We start from the raw sequence: 21,223 nt of genomic DNA, 5'->3' as shown, positions 1-21,223 counted from the left end.
TCATATGCACTATCCTTGCTAAAAGTGTGTCTGGTTGACTGCAGAATTTGATGTGGTTTAAGTATTTAAGAGAGGACTGTTAGGGAAGTGAAGAGACTAGGTTACTCTCCCTATCATGTTAACTATCATCCCATCACATCTTTTGCTTAAGAGTTTTTTTTTATTTGGTTAATTTCTTAGGGTGATATGATCTTTGACCTTCAGATTGCTCTTCATGCAGCAATTGTCCAGTATTAGTCTAACACCGAGATTTCATTACTCATAAATATATCTCTGTGTTTAATCTGCCAGAAATCTCTCATTTCAATTTTTTTCAAAATAGTCTGTGTCAAATCTAAGAAGATGGGCTCCTTCCTCCATTATTCATATGAAAGTAAATCCAGGTACGTGCCAGGTCTCCTTCCATGGCTGACTGTGATGGTCCTATCTTGCAAACAGGGAGACAGAACAAGGCACACCGTTGCATTTTCAACCTGGCTCTTACTTATTATGAGGGAGTTTAAAGCTTAAACCTATGCTTCCCAGTTCCCCAAAAATCTTGATGCTCTTCAATATGTTGTTTTAATGTGATGTTTTCCCACTTCAGTATAGCTATCTGATGCACTTGCTCCTGAGAGGCCTCTTTTGTAGTGCACTCCTTGATAAGGGAAGAAAGTAAGGTGCAATAAGGAGCCATACCGGATGGGAGAAGAAAATGTATTGTCAGCAGTCTCTAAAATAGCAGAGGATGTGCATTTGCCTACTTCCCTGGCCTTAGAGCAGGTGAAATAGCATTGCCTGCTTCCTATGCAGTTATGTTTTTGAATGTATTTGTTTTTCCCTTTCTTCTGTCAACCTTCCAATTTGTCATGTTGGGCTCTTGCCATCTTTTTTCTCAGTGCTGTCCTTGAGGCAGCCCTTAGCCTCAACAATAGGAACAGGAATAGTAAGATTATGTTTTTTACTGTCTGGATAGGCTTTTTGTTTTGAAATATCAAATAAAGAACCAAATTGGCGGGGCAGGTAATCAAGGGATATAAGTTGTTAGAAATAATGATGTTAATATTTGAAAATCCCTTGGAAGGTAAATCATTAGATTTTCTATGTTAATCATATTTGTTCCAGTTACAAATACACACTCAAATAATTATTTTCTGCACTTAATACACTTACTTTTCTCACCTTACACAATCTCCATCCCACTTCACTCAACCAGGAGCCCCGCATCCGTAGCCTCTGATGGCTTTATCCTTCAACGACAGCACAATAGATTTCAAACCCTGTCAATAGCTTAATATTGAAAAATAATTTTACAGCAATAGATAAATTACCCAAATTCATCTGTAGGCTGACAGATTGAAGGGCTCAAAGGGCCTCATAAATCCAATTTAGGATCAGAGATCAAAGGAAAAAACACAATCTCATCAAAAAAGAATTACTGGCTGAAAATCTAAAGAATGTATATTGTTCTGACTTTAGCAACGAGTCCTGTTGTGGAACACATGTCTGGATTTGGGCATATCTTTTATACTATTTGTTAGACCTGACCTCTTTGGTGTAGTGTTCCCCAACCTTTTGCCTTCTTACCTCCCGTTTTTGCTGACTTTGTTTTTTCTGGCTTTAGGACTCTGTGCACTTTACCACTGCTAACCATCCTGAAGTGCTTGTGCTCTTTCCTTTAAACATGGTAAAATTGACTTATACCTGATAGGCATATTCTACTTCTAAGTCCCTAGTAAAGTGGTACTACATGTACCCAAGGCCTGTCAATTAAATTCTACTTATGAGCTATGGGTTTGCAGCACTTATTGTGCCACCCACTTCAGTAGCTCTTAAACATGTTTCAGGCCTACCACTGCTGCCTATGTGTGCAGTTTTAAACAGTCATTTTGACGTGTCAAGATACACCTCTTGCCATGCCCAAATCTCCTTATTACATATGCTACCCTTAGGGCAGGCCCTAAACAACCCACACAACAGGGTGCGGTGTAGTTAAAAAGCTGCCCATGCACGTTTAAGTTTTACATGCTCTATAGTGAAAGACTCCTAAACAAATGTCACTAATGTGAGGCCTACCGCTCCCGTAGGATACCATTGGGTTAACCTATTACATTTAATAAGTGATAACTTTCAATTTGAAGCAGGGTGGAATGCCCCGTTTGGTGTCTAAAGAAGTATAATTTAAACCCTTATTAATGCTAAAGTTAGATTTTAATTCACAATTCTGAAAATGCTACTTTTAGAAATTTGCCATATTCTTGTCACCATTTGGTGTCACATGACTATGTGTAGTTGGCAGTCGGTCTTGGTGTGTTGCTTCCAGAGAGTGATGCAAAGAGGCATACATGTTTGCAGGATAGGCCATCTCTGACTTGATGAAGGGGAGGAGTTGTCACCTACCACACTTGCACATCACAAAGGCTCTGCCTGACAACACTCACAAAGGGTTTGACACTAGCCTGTGTGGCCCCAGACAATCTGGGGCCAGGGCAGGGAGGAAGGAAAGTCCAAGAACCGCTCGGTGTTGAAACCTCCAGAACCTTATCCTACTTTTAAGTGGGCACAAACTATAAATATTGAACCCTCAGACCCAGCTCTTCAGTATATCTCTGGACCTTTTGAATACTCAGAAGGACTGCTGTGCTGTTCTGCAAGAAGGGCTGCTACCCAGTTGCCATACTGCCCTGCTGCCTGAGTCAAGGAGTGGGCCTGCATCTTGGACCTAGGACCACCAGAGTGACACCAAGGGCCAGTAGGCTGGCTGGCTTGATTGTGGACAGAACTGGCTGCAGCAACCTTGAACCCAGCAACTGGACTCTTATCAGTTGTGAGTCCTGTCACCCGATGTGGTGCCACTCCAGGACAGGACCCTTGGAAGAAGGCCTGAAGGTGCCTGCCAGCCAATCTGAGGTCCCAGAGTCCCTGACGCAGGACTTCTCATCAAAGCCCACAGCACATTGGAACCACCGCAACACAACGCATCTCCATGCAGGACATTGCATTGCCACTGCAGTTCCTCTGAGGACATTGCACTGCCACTGGACCTCTTCTGAACAGTCGCCACGTGATGAATCTCCCTGCACAGACTTCGCATCTCCTGCACAGCTTAGTCGTAACCACCGCTGCATGATGCATCTCCAAGCAAAGTCCTTGCATTGCCTCTGCTACGCGATGCATCTTTGATGTGGGACTTTGCATTGCTTTACAACCAGGATTTAAGATACTTTTGTTCAGCAGGCCTACCTTGACCCCTGTAGCCAGCCCACACTCCATCACAGTTGGCCTGATCTTGTGACTGTCCCAGTCAGGCATGACCAGATAAACGCAGTTGACTTTTGTGCTTCTAAGCACTGTTTTTACCTACAATTTTGAAACTGTATATCTCTGGTTCTAATGCTTGGATTTTGTCATTTTGGTTTCAATTTATTAAATTGTACTCTTTCTAAATTAGTGTGGGATTTTTCTTGTGTTGTGTTGTCACTTTATTACTGTTTAAAGTGCTGCATAAATACTTTACACATTGTGACTGCTTTGTGCCAAGCTACCAGAGGGTTAAGCACAGGTTAATTTAGGGTTTGTGTTTTACCCTGACAGTGATTACGGTTGCTACTTGAGTAGGGTTTCACCTCCCTCAACCAGTAACCCAATTTACAACACTATTTCTAAAACCTAATTCATCTGGTAATCAGGCAAAAGGTACACAATTGCTGAACATCATTGGAATCACAGTTTGAAGTGACTAGCTACTTTCTTTGCAAGCTCTGTTCCATTTTAATCTATACTTACAATGTCTTTTTTCATTGATGTACCCCCGTGTTCATTAGACACATGAAGTGTAGTCTTGGACTGCTTGTGCTGGGTTGTGGCAGGAATAGTTTGCAGAGCAATCATCAGGCTGAAGGTTTTGTAGAATTTGCCAAATTGTCAGTCTCAGTAAGGCTGTTGGGACTATTGTGCAGTATTAACCAAGTATTGGTGTACAGCAGATAGTTTCCCAGGTCTGGGATTTGTCTGGCACTGCTACACGAGGGGGGAAGAAGGGGCTCAGGACCATTTTCTGGTACAATCATGAATGCAGGTCAGCTAAAAGCGTGCTCTTAACTGTAGTAAAGGCTACCTCCTGTTCAGATATATTGAAGTTTAGGGCCAGGTATAGGCAGGTTTTTGTTTCAGTCAAAAAGGAGTGGGAGAGCTCTTTGGTTTTCACTATATGAAGCCATAACTACAAAAGATAATAAAACTTTCTGGAGGACTACTGTGGTCTGCCTAAATGGCCCCATAACTGAGTTAGATTTCTGTGTACAACCAGATGAGTTTTTGGGCCATTTTAGTAAGCTGTATACAAGTGGGAGCAGTGTTGAGGAGGGTGTTGGCTGTGATTAACTCTTGCATCCCTGCCCGTGCTCCGGGTCCTGACCGAATACCTAATGACATATATAAGGCAAAACTGGATGTGTGGGGCCCATATATAAATATTCTATCTAATGCCATTCTCTCTGGTCTGGATAATCCTAGATCATGGTCTCTAGCGAAGATCCTTCCAATTTACAAGAAGGGGGACCGGGAGCCTCCAGGGAACTATAAATCTATTAGCCTGATCAACTCCATCCAAAAACATTTTTGCAAACAAGTGTTGGTACATCTGCAGGATTGGATCTCCGAAGAGGGTGTCCTGTCTTATTTGCAGGCGGGCTAAAGAGGTAATGTTAGCGCCCTAGATCAGGGTTTCAGGTTCCTTGCATATTTTGGAGAGAGATGTTAATCAACAGGGGCAAGCGTTTTGTTGCCTTTGTTGATTTACATGTGGCTTTTAACCTGGTCCAGAAGGGAAAGCTGTATAAGGCGCTGGACAACATGAGCGGCCCTGCTCCCCTATTGAACATCCTGATAAGGCTGCACACTGACAACATGGATCAAGTGAGATGGGGGGGTGATGGGCAGGTGACTAAACCCTTCAAAGTTGATTGTGGAGTTAGACAGTGATGCATCCTTGGCCCTACCATGTTTTCTTTTCCCTCTATAGTAACAGGGTGCTACAGTAAAACTAAGCAGGGATGGGTGTGATACCAAAACCAGTTTGTGTTTTGTCTCAATGTGTTGGTATTGTACCCTCCGTGGGAACAGCAAACTGAAGATAATAAACATAACCAGAAAGGTAGACAACTGCTGTACAGAGTGGTCTGAGGAGCCGGGATTCCCTCTGCCCCTGAACTCCCTGTAAACTCTTGCCACGCCGGCTTCCACATCTGAGGAAAGCACGCGGGGCCATGTTAAACTGATCCTCACGAGGGAGCTGGGAGCGCTCTCAGTCAGACTGTCCTCGGCTTCCTCTGTAACCTCGCAAGCAGTGGAGGCAGGATTGTAAAACAAGAGTGAGGGGGCCAGATGTAGGATAAGGAATAGAACAAACACAGCCCCATCCTCACTTAGAAGACCAACATGCGTTTGCAAAGTAAGTGAAAAAATTCACAAAATTAAGGCGCTACAGGGCAAAAAGGGACACCCATGAAAACAAAACACCTTGTTATTGTTTGTCATTATCCCAGCTCAGGATCAGCTTGAATGACGTGACTCTTCCTCTCTCAGGGAGGATAAACGCTGCCTCCTCACGAGCTCGGAGTATGCGCGTGCCTTTGCAAAGCGTTTTTCATATAAAGATGCTTCTGATAATCCTAGAAAGCAGAGTGAAAGCAGAAATAAAACAAAGCAACGGGTCTCGCATTTGCTCGAGTTAGAGCTATTAGCGTTGTAAACTTCTAACCGGACTTTTCTTGCCACACAAATTACAAGAAAAAACAAGCATTTGGAATGCAATGGTGTTGTGTTGCTCTTAGCGTTGTAAATTACTGACTGGACTTTTATTGCCACCCAGACTGGAAATAACAAGAGGAAGAGAGTGAGAGCAGCTGGCCCTGGAAAAGCCTCCCTCTGTTTTTATTATGTTTGCAGAGGGAGCTGGTGGGGAGGAGGGACTGAACAAGCACCCACACTGTTGAGGTGAAACAGGCAAATGCCAAAAAAAAGTTCCTTACAGAAGAGATAAACAGGACATAGCGTAATTACACAGTACGTTGTGCTGTTCCCAAACTGAAACAAACATTTGCAATGCACTAGGGCAGAGGTCTTCAAACTGGGGGGCGGGCCCCCCTATGGGGGCCTCAAGTGATCCCAGGGGGGGCGCCAAATGCTGGCCAAAAGAAAAATTATACAGATAACATGCCTTTGTTTTAAGCAGAAGCATGTTATTGCAGGTTTAAAAAGGTAACAGTACTTCACTGCAATGTTTAAATAGGTTTAGACATATTTAAACATTGCCATCTTTCTAAAATAATTGTGAAAAATTCTGAGGGGGGGCCCAGAGATTTTTATTTTTCAACTGGGGGGGCGCGGCATTAAAAAGTTTGAAGACCACTGCACTAGGGTCTCGCATTTCTCCGAGTTACAGCTATTAGCAGTTGTAAACTCCCAACCGGATTTTTATTCCCACAGTGAATTAAAAAAGCAGCGCGATCCTGCTGCTACAGTTCACACATTATGAAACCTATCTGCAAAAGTGCAAATAACTATGCAACAGGGTCGCTATTATGCAAATCGCTCGACTACTGCCAAGCGAGATCGCGCTGCGAACAAAAGATAACAAGCATTTTCAATGTAACGGGGTTCGCATTTGCTCGAGTTAGAGCTATTTGCACTGTAAACTCCTAACCGGACCTTTCGTGACACAAATTAAAAGAAAAAAAACCAGCGTGAAAAAGACGCTGAAATTGAAAACGTAAAAACGGAGCACGATCACGCAATGTAAAACCAAGCGCGATTGCGCTGCGGGGAAAATAAACCGATAAAGTAGTCTGGAAACGTGGGCTGAAAACATCGAGCCTTGAATGATTTCAGTACTTTACCGGTGCTGTGTAGGTGGGCTAAACCCCGGAAAAGGCATGACGTATGCATGCCTTTAACAAATGAAAGCAAGCAGATTTTAGAGAGCAAGCCCAGGAACCAATAAAAGTGACTAACGTGACATGGGTGTGGTTTCAAGCCCAAAGAGAGATTACATCATGGACGGAGCCCTTTGCGCTCGCCCATAAAATTAGTTCACAAACCGAACGGGAAACAGCGACCCTTGCATGTTTTCAGTACTTGGTCGCTGCGCTCAAGGAGGGCTAACCACCAGAAAAGGGATGACATATGCGTGCCTTCCACTAATGAAAGCAAGCAGATTTAAACAGGCAAGCCCACGAACCAATGAAAGACAACTGACATGACATGAACGGAGATCCGAGCCCTTTTCTAACTCCTAAAGCATCAAAAGCGCATGCGACGCAAGCCCGACCCTATAAAGCAGAACAAAGAGGCAGAACTGAGCACTAGCAAGCAAGGACATTTGAAGGACACTGCAACTAACAAATCAAATGGCTTTTCTTCACAGTATAAGTATACTTAAGTATACAACATGTCGAATGCTCGACCTAAAAATTAATGAATGGTGCAGGGCAATAGGAAACGTGTGAGAAAACCCTTAAGAAGTCGAGTCACTGCTAAGGTTGGGCTTACCATCTTCAGCCTCCTGATGGTCCAGCAGCAGTTAGTATATGCACCCAGCAGCATTCCATGTCATCACAGGTCAAGACCACAGCTCTATTCACCTGAACTCGCATGTGGCCACAACAAACATGGAGATTTCTGTTCAGGTAAAACGCTGTTTCAGCAAAGCTCACTGCCATGAAATTAATTCCTCTCCTGGAGCATTAGCTCTAATCTTTCATTTATCTCAGTTCACCGCAAAAGGTTGGTTTAGCAAATTGTTATGTACTTACCAGACCCATTCCAGTTGTGGTCCCCAACGGTGCCAGTATCAGAGTGAAAAGAATGGTCCGGTTCAATGTGCATCTGTTAAGAATGGCTCTAGCATCAGGAGCCACAGTAGGTTTTCTTTGGTCCCACTGCATGAGACAAATTGTGGTGCAAAGACCACTGTTGAGAGTAGAGGTAGGACGTAACATGCTTTGCAGGAAGTATACAAGTTCATGAATGCTCTGGGTAGATTCTTGAAAAAGGGGCTAAAGCTATTGGCAATCAACATATTTTTTTCTTTTGGAGCAACCAACTGAACTATAACAATTATTATTACTGGAAGTATATTAAATATTACATCTGCAAACATACACTGTGTATGGTTTCACAGATAGGCACAAAAATCAAAATCACTAATGTGACACCAACGGGGATGCTTGAACAACAGTGTCACAATCTCACGGTCAACCTTCCTTATGGTGAGGGACACCCACCCATATAAACACACACATGCATGTTGAGAGACACACACACCCATATTAACACACACACATGCATGTTGACACACACACACACACACACACACACACTTTCCCTCTTCCCCCTTCGTATATTACAGTAATGGCTATGGAGGAGTTTCCTCTCGTCTGTAGACAAAATGATGTTCAGAGAGAAATGTTTGTGCGGCATCTGTTGGGTTGGAAGAGCGGACTGAGAAGCCTGGGGTGATGGTAGGTTCAGAGCGTAGGGTCTAGTTGCTATGTTTAAAAACAAATGCAGATGAAGGAGGGTCTTGAAAAGCACCCCGTAGTGGGTCATCAAAGCAATAGATCATGTCACAATCATTTAACCAACACATATAATAAAAAACCCACCAACAATAATGTTATGAGCAATTTAGAAAAAAGAAGGGAATGGCAAGAAGGTACTCCTATGCAAGGTAATCTACTTTGGCATTGATCACATCTGAATATATATTGACTCAGTTACTTACCAGCATCTGTCCCCCACAGAATGGAAAGTCAAATAAAACTGTTACTTCATAGTAATCAGTCTCTGTATTATTAATTGAGCAGCTGCCATCATTCAAGACAAGCTTCACGTTTTGCTGGATCAGACTATGCAGATAGGCCTTTGACACATTTAATTTCATAAATTCCAGATTACAAAATACAGGGAATTCAGAGCCTGAAATGGAAACCAGAGGTTAGTTGTTACCACAGAAAATGGAAGTTAATTAGTTCTGTTCAGTATAACATAATTCAATGATTTTTTCAAAGTCAAGAAACATTTTACTACTCTAAAAGAAAAGAAAAAATGACCAATTTGAGATTTGTATTGGAGGTTGAACAAGGAGTCATCAATTGAAAGTGAAACGCGAAAGTCATACTCATGACAGCAGGGACTTCATACAACTGTCAATAATTGTGCTGAAGACTAAATTTACTCCAGGTGAGTCCTAACTAATGTAAATTTGGGATAGTTGGGTTGAGAATTAGAACTTTGTGCATTCCGTGTGCCTGGCTAAAAACTTCGTGAAATGACAAGCACAATCAATTGCACATCCATGCATATTTCAGAAGTTAGCCAAGAGAGTAATTAAAGTTCCAACCACTGGGACACTGCGCTGGACTCCAAGGCTCTAAGAATAACTGCTACTCCCATGCATTCTCAGCTTTATTTAGACATCATTTTACAAGGATTCTTTTGGATTTTATTGCAGCAAGGTCAATCTTTATCAGTATGTAGGCTGTAATGTAGCCTTATATTATGAAAGATAATTGATTAGAAACGGTGCATAATCGAACATTTAAAGGGTTGGCAATTCTCCTCCTCTGAACGCAACCATACCCAAAAGGAGGTGGTTTGCAAGTATTTCTGTTCCAACAAAAATACTCTTTCTTCTTAAGAGACAAAGTGATCTATTGAAGATAACATCATTTGCAGGGTTTCTGTTTTACAGTAGACATGTGTGGAAGTGCTTCATCAGAGAGTGACGCCCACAATTTGCTAAAGACTTTTGTAAAGATATTTTTCTTTTAATGTGTTTTGGCTTACTGATTATTGGGAGGAACCTCATCAGGATCAGAACTTCCACTAAGGAGTGTGTAGTATTCTAGAATAAAGATTCTAGAATGATGGGGAACGCTCCACGCAGGAGCTGAGAGGAGGTCGTGGGACGGACGGTTGGTTTCTGGCTTCGTCTGTCTAGGGACTCTCCTGTGGGGAGCGTTGTGGGCGGTTGAGCCTTATTTGAGGATCAACTAATAAAGGAAGATTGATCCACTTACCTGACTGCCTCGTTCTCTTTGCAACACTGGCGGAGAAGAAATACTTTCGGCTCAACGTCCTGGAGCAACGTCTTGAGACGGTCATCAGCGGCATTTGGCGACTTCCCTGGCGGTGTCTTCACCTCTTAGCTCTGGATTTGCCTCGAGGTACAGGGAAAATTACCTTAATTTCTCCAACCTTTTGGCGCTCGTGAACTCTCCTTTCCTATTTGAAAGTTCCCGTGGTTACACGAGCGCGCTGACGTCTTCTTCACGCGCTCCAGGATTGTTGCTATGTTCACATAGCATAGTCATTAGAGCGCCCAGCGCCGCTTCCATCTGGTGCCTTCCTGCTCCGTCTACAGCTACTGTTGCCATGGTTACATGGCATCCATGACTCGCTTAACGGAGTGACGGCAGTTTCTGTCTTTGTACTCTGCCTCCTGCTGCTGTTGCCGGGTTTACATGGTGACGATGACTCACTGAACGGGATCACAACTCTCTGCTTTGCTGTTCTGTTGTTTTGTCCATTGACACGCCGCCATATGACGCTATTTTTCCACTGTTATTTTTTTTTCTTCTTTTTCTTTCATTCCTGGCTTGGAGCTTCTGGAAGCTTCCTCTTGTACATCGCTGATGTACACATTATAACCTTGCATATCTTCCTATGTACTGTATGCAGCACTGAATCCTTTGATTGGTGGATCGCTGATGTGCACAGCTTCTAACTTACGTGTACATCGTGTAACTTCAAGTACTTTTGCAACGCTGATGTGCACAGCTTTTAAACTTTTCTGTGTACATTGCGTGTGAAACAACCCTTCTCCACCTTGTTTTTGTGATTTTAATTGCAATTGTAATTTGTTTGTTTATGTTTTGTGGGTGGTGTGGTTGAAGTAACAATATGCATAATGTCACAGCTCCTCCATTCTTTCTTTCTTCTCCGGGTGAGCTTCCTATCAAATGGGCAAAGTGGAAAAAGGTGTTTCAGCGTTATGCTAAGGTATGTGGAACGTCTCGGAGTGCTGAAAGTCGAACTCCGTTATTACTTCACTGTTCAGGGTCAGAGGGTCAAGAAGTATTTGATCACCTTCCAGACGTTCCTGATAGTGAAACAATAGATCTCAATGAATTTGAGATTTGTATACGCAAATTAGATATTCACTATCTGCCCAGAGTGAGAACCATCCTAGAACGTTATTACTTTGGTAAGAGATTGCAAATGGAGGGTGAGTCAAATGAAGACTATGTGACGGATCTTAGACGTCTTGCCTCTGTGCAAATTTGCTTCTTCAAACGATGAGATGATAAGAGATCAATTTATGTTAGGCTGTAACATTGAGAAGGTTTGTGAGGAATTCTGGCTTAGGGATGAGAACTCTCTTGAAGACGTGTTGGTGGTTGCTAAAAGAATACAGCATACTCTAAAATGTGCAGCGTGGTTTGTGCTGTTTTGGACAGTAACAAGAAAACGCTTGCCTCTAAGAAGGTAGTACCTGTTTCTTCTTCTACAGGAGGAGAGAAAAGATGTTTTCGGGTGACAAATTAGGGCACTTTGCCATTGATAAAAAGTGTCCAGCTCTTAGAGCAGCGTGTACCTTTTGTAAGAAGCAAGGGTATTTTTCCTCTGTTCGTAGATTAAGGAAGGCTAAACAAGGTGTGAGATTCATACTGACAATGATGAGCTCTTGGTTCCAGATAGTTTTGACTGTGGACAAATTGTACTTCCGGTAGGTAAAGGTATAGGTCCTCTTGACTCTATTTTAGTTGAAGGGAAGGAGACTCACGTTTTGTTTGATTCTGGCGCAAAAATCACGATTGTGTCTAATGATTTATTCTGTCGTCGTCTTAAAGGCAACGTTACTCTTCTTAAACCGGACATCAGACCATGTGCTTATGGTGGTGAAGTGATACATTTACATGGATATTTTGTTGGTTTAATTGAGTACAAAAGTCGCTTAACTTCTGGGAAAATGTATGTATAAAAAAAAGGAGACAGTATTATTAGCTGGTGGCATCAAAAGGACCTTGGTGTAATGTTAGATCCTAACAGTGAAAATCCCATTATATTCAAAGATGTTTCCTCTATTGAGTGCGTGTCTGATGTTGATTTGGATTTGCAGCAAGTCTTATCTCAAGAATTTCCCAAAGTTTTTAGAAGTCAATTGGTATGCTTCAAGGGTTATCAACATAAAATTAAGATTGTTCCATGTTCGATCCCATTTTTCAGTAAGGTTAGAGATGTTCCTGTTAATGTTAGGGAAGAAATGCTAAGTGAGTTGAATAAGCTTAAAGTTTAGGGTATCATTAAGGAGGTGGAGAGTACTGAGTGGTTCGCCCCAGTAGTTGTGGCTAGGAAGTCCAATGGTTCACTTAGGCTGTGTGTTGACCTCAGGCAATAGAACAGATGTGTAGTGGTGGACAGTTACCCATTACCTAACATTGCCCAATTACTCATGATGATTGGTGATGCAAAGGTGTTCAGCACCATTGACCTGGCCTCCGCATATCACCAGATCCAGCTTGATGAAGATTCCATGGATCTTACTGCCTTTATAACACCCTTTGGTACTTTCAGGTAGACCAGGCTTCCTTTTGATTTAGTGTTGACTCCTTCTGCGTTCCAGAGAGTTATGGAGAGGGTGCTTAAAGGCTTAGAAGGAGTTTGTGTGTACCAGGTTGACATTCTGGTATATGGTAAGGATCATGCTGAACATGGTTCTAGGGTCAGACAAGTGTTGAGGAGAGTGAGTGATCATAATCTGACCGTGAAGTTGGAGAAGTGCAGGAACGAAAACAATTGATTATTTAGCCAACACTATAACTGGTGAGGGTGTTGCCCTTAAATCTGATCTGGTGAATATCATTCAAGCGATGGTTTCTCCCTCCACGAAAGAGGACCTCATGAGGTATGGTTGAGTATTATCATAAATTTATTAAGAATTTTGCTGCTATTACTTACAATATGAGAGGTCTTTTGAGGAAAGGGGTGGGTTTTGTGTGGAGTGACGTGTGTGAAGAAGAGTTTCAAATGATCAAAGACAAGTTATCTTTAGCTCCCTGTCTCAAGAATTTTGATCCAAAGAAAAATTCTATCATTACAACTGATTCTAGCCTCAAAGGTCTGTGAGCTGTTTTACAGCAAGCTGGGAGTGGGCCGCAGAACACTATCATGTTTTTGTTGAGAAGTCTTAAAGGCATTGAGATCAAATATTCTATAATTGAGAGAGAGGCACTTGCTGTTCATTGGGCCATCAAGAAACTAAAAAATCTGTTGTGGGGGTCCACTTTCCTCATAAGGACAGATCACAAACCTTTGTGTGTGGTCTTCAACAGGAAAGGGATAGATTCTATCTCTTCTAGGATTTCTAGGTGGGTGGTTGACCTCCAAGAGTTTAATTTTGAGGTGAAGTACATTCAGGGAGTTGAGAATGTAATTGCTGATACTCTATCTAGGTTGGTTTCTGAGAATGCTACGGGATTGATGGATGGTGGTAGTTGTGTGGAAGATGTGGATCTAGTTTGTAAGATTGATCATGCTGTGATTGCGGAAGACAGATGGTGCCGTGAATTGGAGGATGATTCTACCCTACAGAGAGTGATTGGCCTGATCAAGGGTGGTTGGAAGTACAAACATCAAGGTGGTGATCTGTGTAAGGATTTTTGGTTTGTTGAGGATCAAGTGGCTACCAGGTATAGATTGTTGTTACGAGGTACTAGGCTGGTGCCCTCAGATAAACTAAGAAAGGAATTGCTGGACATAGCTCATGAGGGTCACTCCGGTATCTCCAAGACCAAGGAAAGATTGAGATCTAGTTATTGGTGGCCTGGTGAGTGTTTCAGATCTGTTTCCGGTTCCGGGTTACAGGCGAAGGCAGCAGCAGCAGTGTGAGGGAGGCCGCAGTGAGAGTGGGAGAGGAGAAGGAAACCACAGCAAGGTGCCCGCAGGACTATTGAGTACTCCAGCAGGAGGAGGCCAGGGCACGAGACGTGACACACAACACGAGACGAGGATAGGGAGGCAGGTGGCTGAAACAGGATCAGGACCAGGACCTGGAGGACCCCGGTAAGAGGCAGAAGTGCCACTTGGGTGTTCTTAGGCTCCCTGGTACCCCTGGCTTCCCACGCCAGTGCCTGTGCTAGCACCAGTGGTCCTCGCACCTCGCCCCTCGGTCCTTGGCACTCCCTGATAGGCCCTACCTGCAGGCGCCTGGCTGCAGTGCGCCGCCCTCCCATCTCTCGACGCCCGACCCGCTGTAGAGGCCAGAATACTCCACAGATTGTCTGCGCCAAAACTGTAAGACTGTGCCAAGTAAGTACCAAGTCAGCACAGCCCACCAGGAGGCCCCCTTGAAGGGCATAAAGTCGCAGATTTATAGGCCGGGAGGCCTAGCAATCCAACCAGCTGGCAACTTAGCCAGCAATCCTAGCCGGTCATCTAGTAGCGGAAGCAGCCACGGATCCCCGTGGTGCGGTTTACTGTCTAAAACCACAGACTTTCTCCAGCCGACCTTCCCGTGACTTGACACATATCTTGACTGAGAAAGTACCAGAAGAGGTCTCCACGTGCTCGTGCCCCTCAATCCAGAGGTGTGGCGGCGTGTCTATCTGTCGGAAAAAAGGAAAAAGGGAAGAAGATCTCTTGAACCTCAACAGGAGGCAGCTAATCACTTGGTCAGCATTTGAAGAGGACCACGTGTGCCCGTGCACACCACTTCTGAGGTGTGGCGGTGCGCTTTATCAGTTAAAGGAAGCAAGAATACCTAAAGGAAACCGTACATACGGTGAAGATGAGGTCAGGAAAGGAAAGGGCACTTCAACTGCAATCTAAAAGAAACAAGAGGCAAGTAAGCTTACATTTTTACCACCAAAAAGTCAATCGCTGATCTCCCCCATAACCCCTTTCTTCAGTAGGTTCCGTAAACCAGTAAGTGTCCCCCATAAATCTGATTTTTTAAAGGCCCCTTTGGATGTGATTTTTTTCTCTACCTAAAGGCTCTGTGACCCTACCTCATCCAATTTCCCCCATAAAAAGTGAATGCAGCCTGCTATACGAGCAAGATGACAAAAGCCAGTTCAAAGAGGAGGGGCAGACTGAAAAACCTACCCTTGGGAAAAATAATAATCAAATGGAAGACAACCCTAAAGAAAATGTTTGGGGCTCAATTAATGACCTAGAACTGCTGACCCTTCGGTAAACCCCGCCTTCCCCGGTTACCTCTAACTTTCCACCCATGGAAAATCAAATCAACTTTTCCCAATTAGGTACTCAACTTCCACTAGAGGTAAATGTGATTATCAAAAGAGCAATCGACCCCTCCTTAAGTGAACCAGCTGTAAGACCACAAGAGCATGATAAAGTAGGGAAAGTAGGGAAAATAAAACATTCGTTAGAACCTATTTCTAGTTCGGAAAATGTCAACAATCTGGACTCATTAAACCCAAATCCTCTCTGTCAAAATAGGGACTTGAGTCCCACCATGTACATCTTTAACAAGCTGTTTTTCGAAGATATGGGGGTATCCCTGCAAGAAGATAAAAGTCCAATCTTAGAAACCCAAACAGTTAATTCAGGCCCTAAATGAAGATCCTTAAATACATCTTTTATATTAAATGAAAAAACAAGGGAATCTGAAGACAAGGAAGGAAAAATGAGAATACACTGCAAACACAAAATACCCAGAAACATCTGGATCAAAATGTGGTCTGGGATATCTTTTTTAAAACTTCACAGTTAACATTGGATGCTCTGTCCTATCAGTCGACTAAAATGGATGTCCAGGTGTATATACTGAATGCCATGGCCAAATCAGTAGCAGGGATTGACCTGAAACTGGCAAATTTAAACAACTTGATTAAGCGAGCTCAGAATCTTACTGAAATGACAATAACGGAATGCACTTGCGAGCCTATAATCAATAAGTTGGCCACCCTCCCAGAAGCTCTAAATTCTCTGATAGTAAATCTTAAAGAAAATTTAAATATGAGAAGGAAATTGTAGCCAAAGGATCCCCCCATATCAGAGGGAGGTGGGGAATGATAAAAACTCGAGAGGTAGAGCAAACGGATGTCAAAAAAAAAAAAAAAAAATCAATGGACAAAGAAATAGAATCCCTTGAAGAACGTAAAGGTGATCAGGAAGGAGCGTGCAGGGAAGTTATTTGCCCTTTTGATTCTCCAAAACCAGTGGGGCTCCCATCTCAGCTAGAAAAGCCACCCACCAAAAGACAAAAGAAAAAACAACAAAAAGCGAGAAATAAAAAAGGGGTGTCCTCATTGGGCTCCCCAGCCATTAAATTGAATCCGCCCTCAAGCCTAGAGCTAGGAGATAAGTCAAAGACCGAAGTCCCCGCGGCAAACACAAAGAGCATTTTAACGGCAAATAAGCTGTTCCCAGTATTTAACCCTGGACTAAGGGGCCATATCATCCATAACCAAAAGGGGCAAAACAAAAACGATCTACCCTCCAATGAGGGGGATATAAAAAGTCATGACCAGCAATTTATGGACATGTCAAAGAATATAGGTAAATTAGAACAGGAACCTCAAAATATTAAATTACATCAATGGGAGACACAAGCTGTAAAGAGTCTTAGTCCCATACTAAACAGGAGACCAATTGAAGAAGAGGGTATAACAATTATGGTCGCAAATTCTGAATATGCAAATTATTATGGGACTAAAACCAGAGCTCATTTGGCCCAACGTCAGGCAAAAAAAGGAAGAATGCCAGGTTCACCCCTGGAGGAAGAATCCCTAAGTGTATCAATAGTAAAGCAAAAGGCTATAAAGTCAGAATGGTCTGCTAGAGAGCCACAGTTAGGTAATCGGGTGATAGAACACATAAGGGCAGCCCATCTAGATGAACAAGTGGATACTATAGGTAGTTCTGAATATTCTCTACCAAATGATTGTTTAAAGCTAATATTGGAACCACAAGATCACTCTAGGGGACGATTTGATATCTCAAATAGAGGAAATATATTAAAACTATTCCAAGCTATCCCTACACTAAAAGACAAAATCTACTGATATTGTCCCCATAGAGTTCTTACAAAGGGAAAAAACAAATGAAAAAGGTCTAAAGGAACTAACCTTAGTAACTTGGAGGTCACCACTTTTGGTAAAAAGAGTTGTTAAACAAAAGGGCTCCTTCTTAAAATGGGGAATTAATTTCAGCATTCCCAAACAAGTAGGCTACCCTGATCCGTTAGAGGAACAAATTAATTTACCTAATCAATCCAAACCAAAAGAGTTGGATAAACCTTTCTCAGTTCTCAGATCCACAACTGGAAGAATGGAAGATTACCTGTTAGGGCGTATTGTATCTAATACACAGTTACCAGAGCTAGATTTTGGCTGGATATCGAAAATAATCCATCCAGAAAAACGCCAATGACTTACGAGTAGTAGGGCGCCAATTAAGTTGACAATGTCATATGAAAACCCTCTCCAAATTTGCTCCTGGAATGGGGTTAGATCAAATACAAATCAGAAAGATCTATCAGGTTTACTAAAGAACTTTCAGATTATTCTTCTCCAGGAGACCTGGGCTATCAACCCTTTCTTAATTGATGGATTTATGGGCTTCTTTTCCCCAGCAATAAAGGAGAAAAGGTATGGACATCCAAAGGGGGGGGGGGACAGCAATTTTCATTTCAGCAGGATTAAACATAGTATGTACTTGATTATACGAGGAAAATAAGGACTTTTTGCTAGTGAAGCTAGATGGGTGGAATAAGGAACTTTCCAGCCCACTACTGTTAATCAATGTCTATATCCATCCAGATGCAGGATCCATAAAACATATATCTTCTAAATTAATAGATACAATCTTAGCTGCCCACCAGGATGTAGGACCCCTGGAGCTCTTAATAGCTGGAGACTTTAATCTGAAATTATTAAACCCCTCTGGAAGTGCTACGCAAGCCACCATGCAAGATCTACAATGGGAAGTCCCAAAGCAGTGCCTGGGGGCAACAGAGAAAGGAAAAACCGGGACATTAGCACTCTCCTTAGTAAAAGACCTTGAGGCCCTTGGGCTTGGACTTCGAAATGGAAGATATCCACAAGATACTCCACCGGCTGCTAGCTGCTATGTCAATGAAACTCAAGCAACAATTGACTATACTGCGGCGTCCCTATTTTTGCTTACGCTAATTACAAAATGTTATATTGTAAAATCAGATATGAACGACCATGGCCAGCAATGCCTGAGATAAGATGTGGCCTTCCTAATTTTAACCCCGCTCTAACTACATCAAGGGATATTAATACAACAAATTATAAAAAACTCAGATGGACTGAAAAGCGAAAAGAATCCATTGGTGAACGGACAATGGGGATATTCGACCAATGCCACATGGTAATAACCGGGGACTCAATAACGATGTGGTCGACTTTCCTAGACAGATTTGCGGCTGTTTTTCTCGTAGGCAGATCACAAAAGAGGCCTCAAAATCAAGGGCGAGGTGCGAAAACAAACAGAAAAATTAATTTCTCGGCACTCATGATTAAATTACGAAAAGAACGTAATAGAGCTCCAAAATTATACAACAAGAATCCAACAAACTGTTATATTAAGGTCGACCTAAAAAATCTAAACAATATATATCGGAAGCAAATATGGGAATATAAGCACCAGGAAAACCATGATTTTGGGCAAAGGTCGTATTCTTAAGTAAAAAAATCCAATGCACAAGGTTTTTGGAAACTGGTAAATGACCTGAATAAAGCCCCGATGACTTGGGCAAGGTCTAATATCTCGGAAGCCGTCTGGGTTGAATACCTAAATCAACATTTTGGTGAAGAAAAGAAAGGCAGTAAAAATTTAGAAGAGGAAGTAAAAAAACTAAGCCAAGAAAGAGTAAAATTAAAATCCCTTTGTCCCCAGAAGGAAACCAAAAGAATAATATTTACAATGGCCGAAATTATGAGCTCAATAAGAAAAAGCAGAACTGGGGGTACCCCTGGCCCAAATGGAATCCCAAATGCCTTGTTTATGTTGAACCCTCCCTTTTGGGGAGAAAAACTGGCTTTGACTTTCAACCGCTGTATAGCGCTAGGAAACATTCCAAAATCTTGGAGGGGGGCCATAATCCATCCAATATTCAAAGGAGGTAGTAAGTCACAACCTGAGAGTTATCGACTAATTACCCTAACGGATGTAGAAGCTACATTTTGTGCAGGGATCTTACTGGAGCATCTTCGTAGGTGTGAAATCGAAAACAGCATAATTCCCTCAAATCAGACAGGTTTTGTAAAGGGCCTGGGTAGTGCCGCAAATATTCTAACTCTATCCATGATTATCGAGAAGTATAAACAAAAAAAATAATCCTTATATCTGTGTTTTGTAGATTTTAAATCAGCCTTTGATACGGTTCAGAGATCCCTTCAATGGGAGAAATTAATCTACTGGGGGATACCGGAGAATCTGCTAAAGGCTATTCAACAGTTATACACAGATACATGTATAAGAGTGAAGATAGGGGATGGATCCTTCCTTTCAAGGGAAATTAAAACAAAACAAGGGCTGAAACAGGGATGTGTGCTGGCACCATATCTTTTTAATCTCTTTCTATCAGACCTGACCGTGGAACTGAATAAGGTAAATGCGCACTCCCCAAAGATTGGTGACATGGCTATTTCAAACTTGTTATATGCTGATGATGTAGTGCTTATGAGTCAAACTAAAGTAGACCTACGATGGCTCATTATAAAAATATGTGAGTATGCTAAATGGATTGGAAATTAATCAGAAAAAAATGAAAGTAATGGAAATTAGAAAAAAAACTTCAAAAGTTAAAAAATGGAACACACAAGGGGGTGTCTTGGAACAAGTAAACCAGTATAGATACCTGGGCGTACTTTTTGATGAACGGGGCTCTTTTCTTCCCTATAAACAGGAGCTATGCAGAAAGGGAAATGTTTTACTGTTCGCATTCCGCACTTTTAAAAAACTGCTTACCGTCCCTAGCTATTGGCCGCTGCTTCAAGTTATTGCAGCTAAACTAATTCCAACTTTAGGATATGGAAGCGAAGCCATGTGTGGTCAAGATGCTAGTATCCTTAATAAAATCATTTCAAACATTTTTAGGTCCTTATTCCAGCTACCGGGCTATACCTCCCAAGCACAAATCAGACTGGAGGTTGGCTATCCAAACCAATGTATAGATAGGAAAGCCAGTTATATCAAAGCCTGGAAACATATACAGTTAACAAAAGAAAACCAGCTCTGCCAAGCACTGTGGAAGGAGATTAGTTCAGACACTAGACCTAAATCTCACCAGTACTTGGACCAAGCCTTGATAGACTTGGAAGTAATGGAATTATGGGACTCAAACCTTTCCTATTTTGCCTTTAAAAAAATCATGAATCGAATAGTGAAGAAAAGATCACTGATCAGGGATAAGAGTTTATTGGCCCCCAGATCTCATTCCTGGATGATAATAAACGAATATAAACTCCTGAAATATCAGCCTTACTTGGAAGTTGGGTGGACAAAGTCAGACAAGGATATCTTCATCAAATATCGATTTGGCATAAGTCCTGGTGGTGCCCACTTAGCCCTATGGGAACGCTCCACAACAGTCCCTAAGTGCAGGCTGTGTGGCCGGGGTCAGGAAGATAAAATCCATTTGATCTGTATTTGCAATGGCCTACGAAATGAATGAATGAATCAGAGGAGGATACGGACTTGCAGGCGAGCGGTGATTTCCTGTTTTAAACCCTCTGATTTTGTTTTGAATACTAAATTCACCAAGTTTTTACGTTTAACATCAAAAATTCTTAATTAACACAATATATTAAGTTGTTGTATAGAATTTACAGAAAGCTTTTTAATTTCTAATTTGTCCTGAATGCTAAGTTTACAAAGTTTTTAAGCAAAGTATCACAAACATTTTTAATATAAAATCCTAATTAGCACAAGCATAGCAAGTTTATATACAGAATGTACGGAAATCTTTTCATTTTTTATTTTCTAAATGTGTTTTGAATGCTAAATTTATAAAGTTTTTAAACATAATACAAATAGTTTTATTAGAGTTAAACCCATGAGGGTATGGGTAACTCGCGCTGACCTTGAAATAGGTGGCACTAGTTAGGAAACTTCTTAAATAATACGATTCTTATACATATTAGATTTGATGTAATGGACTGTATATATGTATTGGTTTTTATTA

At 42.0% G+C, this 21,223-nt stretch overlaps 1 protein-coding gene across 1 annotated transcript in view; it reads right to left on the bottom strand.

Annotated features, from left to right (window-relative positions):
- LOC138288591 (uncharacterized) overlaps nt 1-21,223 on the bottom strand; it is a 300,606-nt gene that overhangs the window by 149,938 nt on the left and 129,445 nt on the right. The window contains exon 7 of the mRNA XM_069230091.1: nt 8,765-8,958. Coding sequence (XP_069086192.1) covers nt 8,765-8,958 — 194 coding nt within the window. The remainder of the gene's footprint in view (nt 1-8,764; nt 8,959-21,223) is intronic.

The sequence above is a fragment of the Pleurodeles waltl genome, chromosome 4_1 (genome assembly GCF_031143425.1).
Source record: "Pleurodeles waltl isolate 20211129_DDA chromosome 4_1, aPleWal1.hap1.20221129, whole genome shotgun sequence".
Taxonomy (NCBI): Eukaryota; Metazoa; Chordata; class Amphibia; order Caudata; family Salamandridae; genus Pleurodeles; species Pleurodeles waltl.
This window is presented reverse-complemented; position numbering and strand designations above follow the sequence as displayed.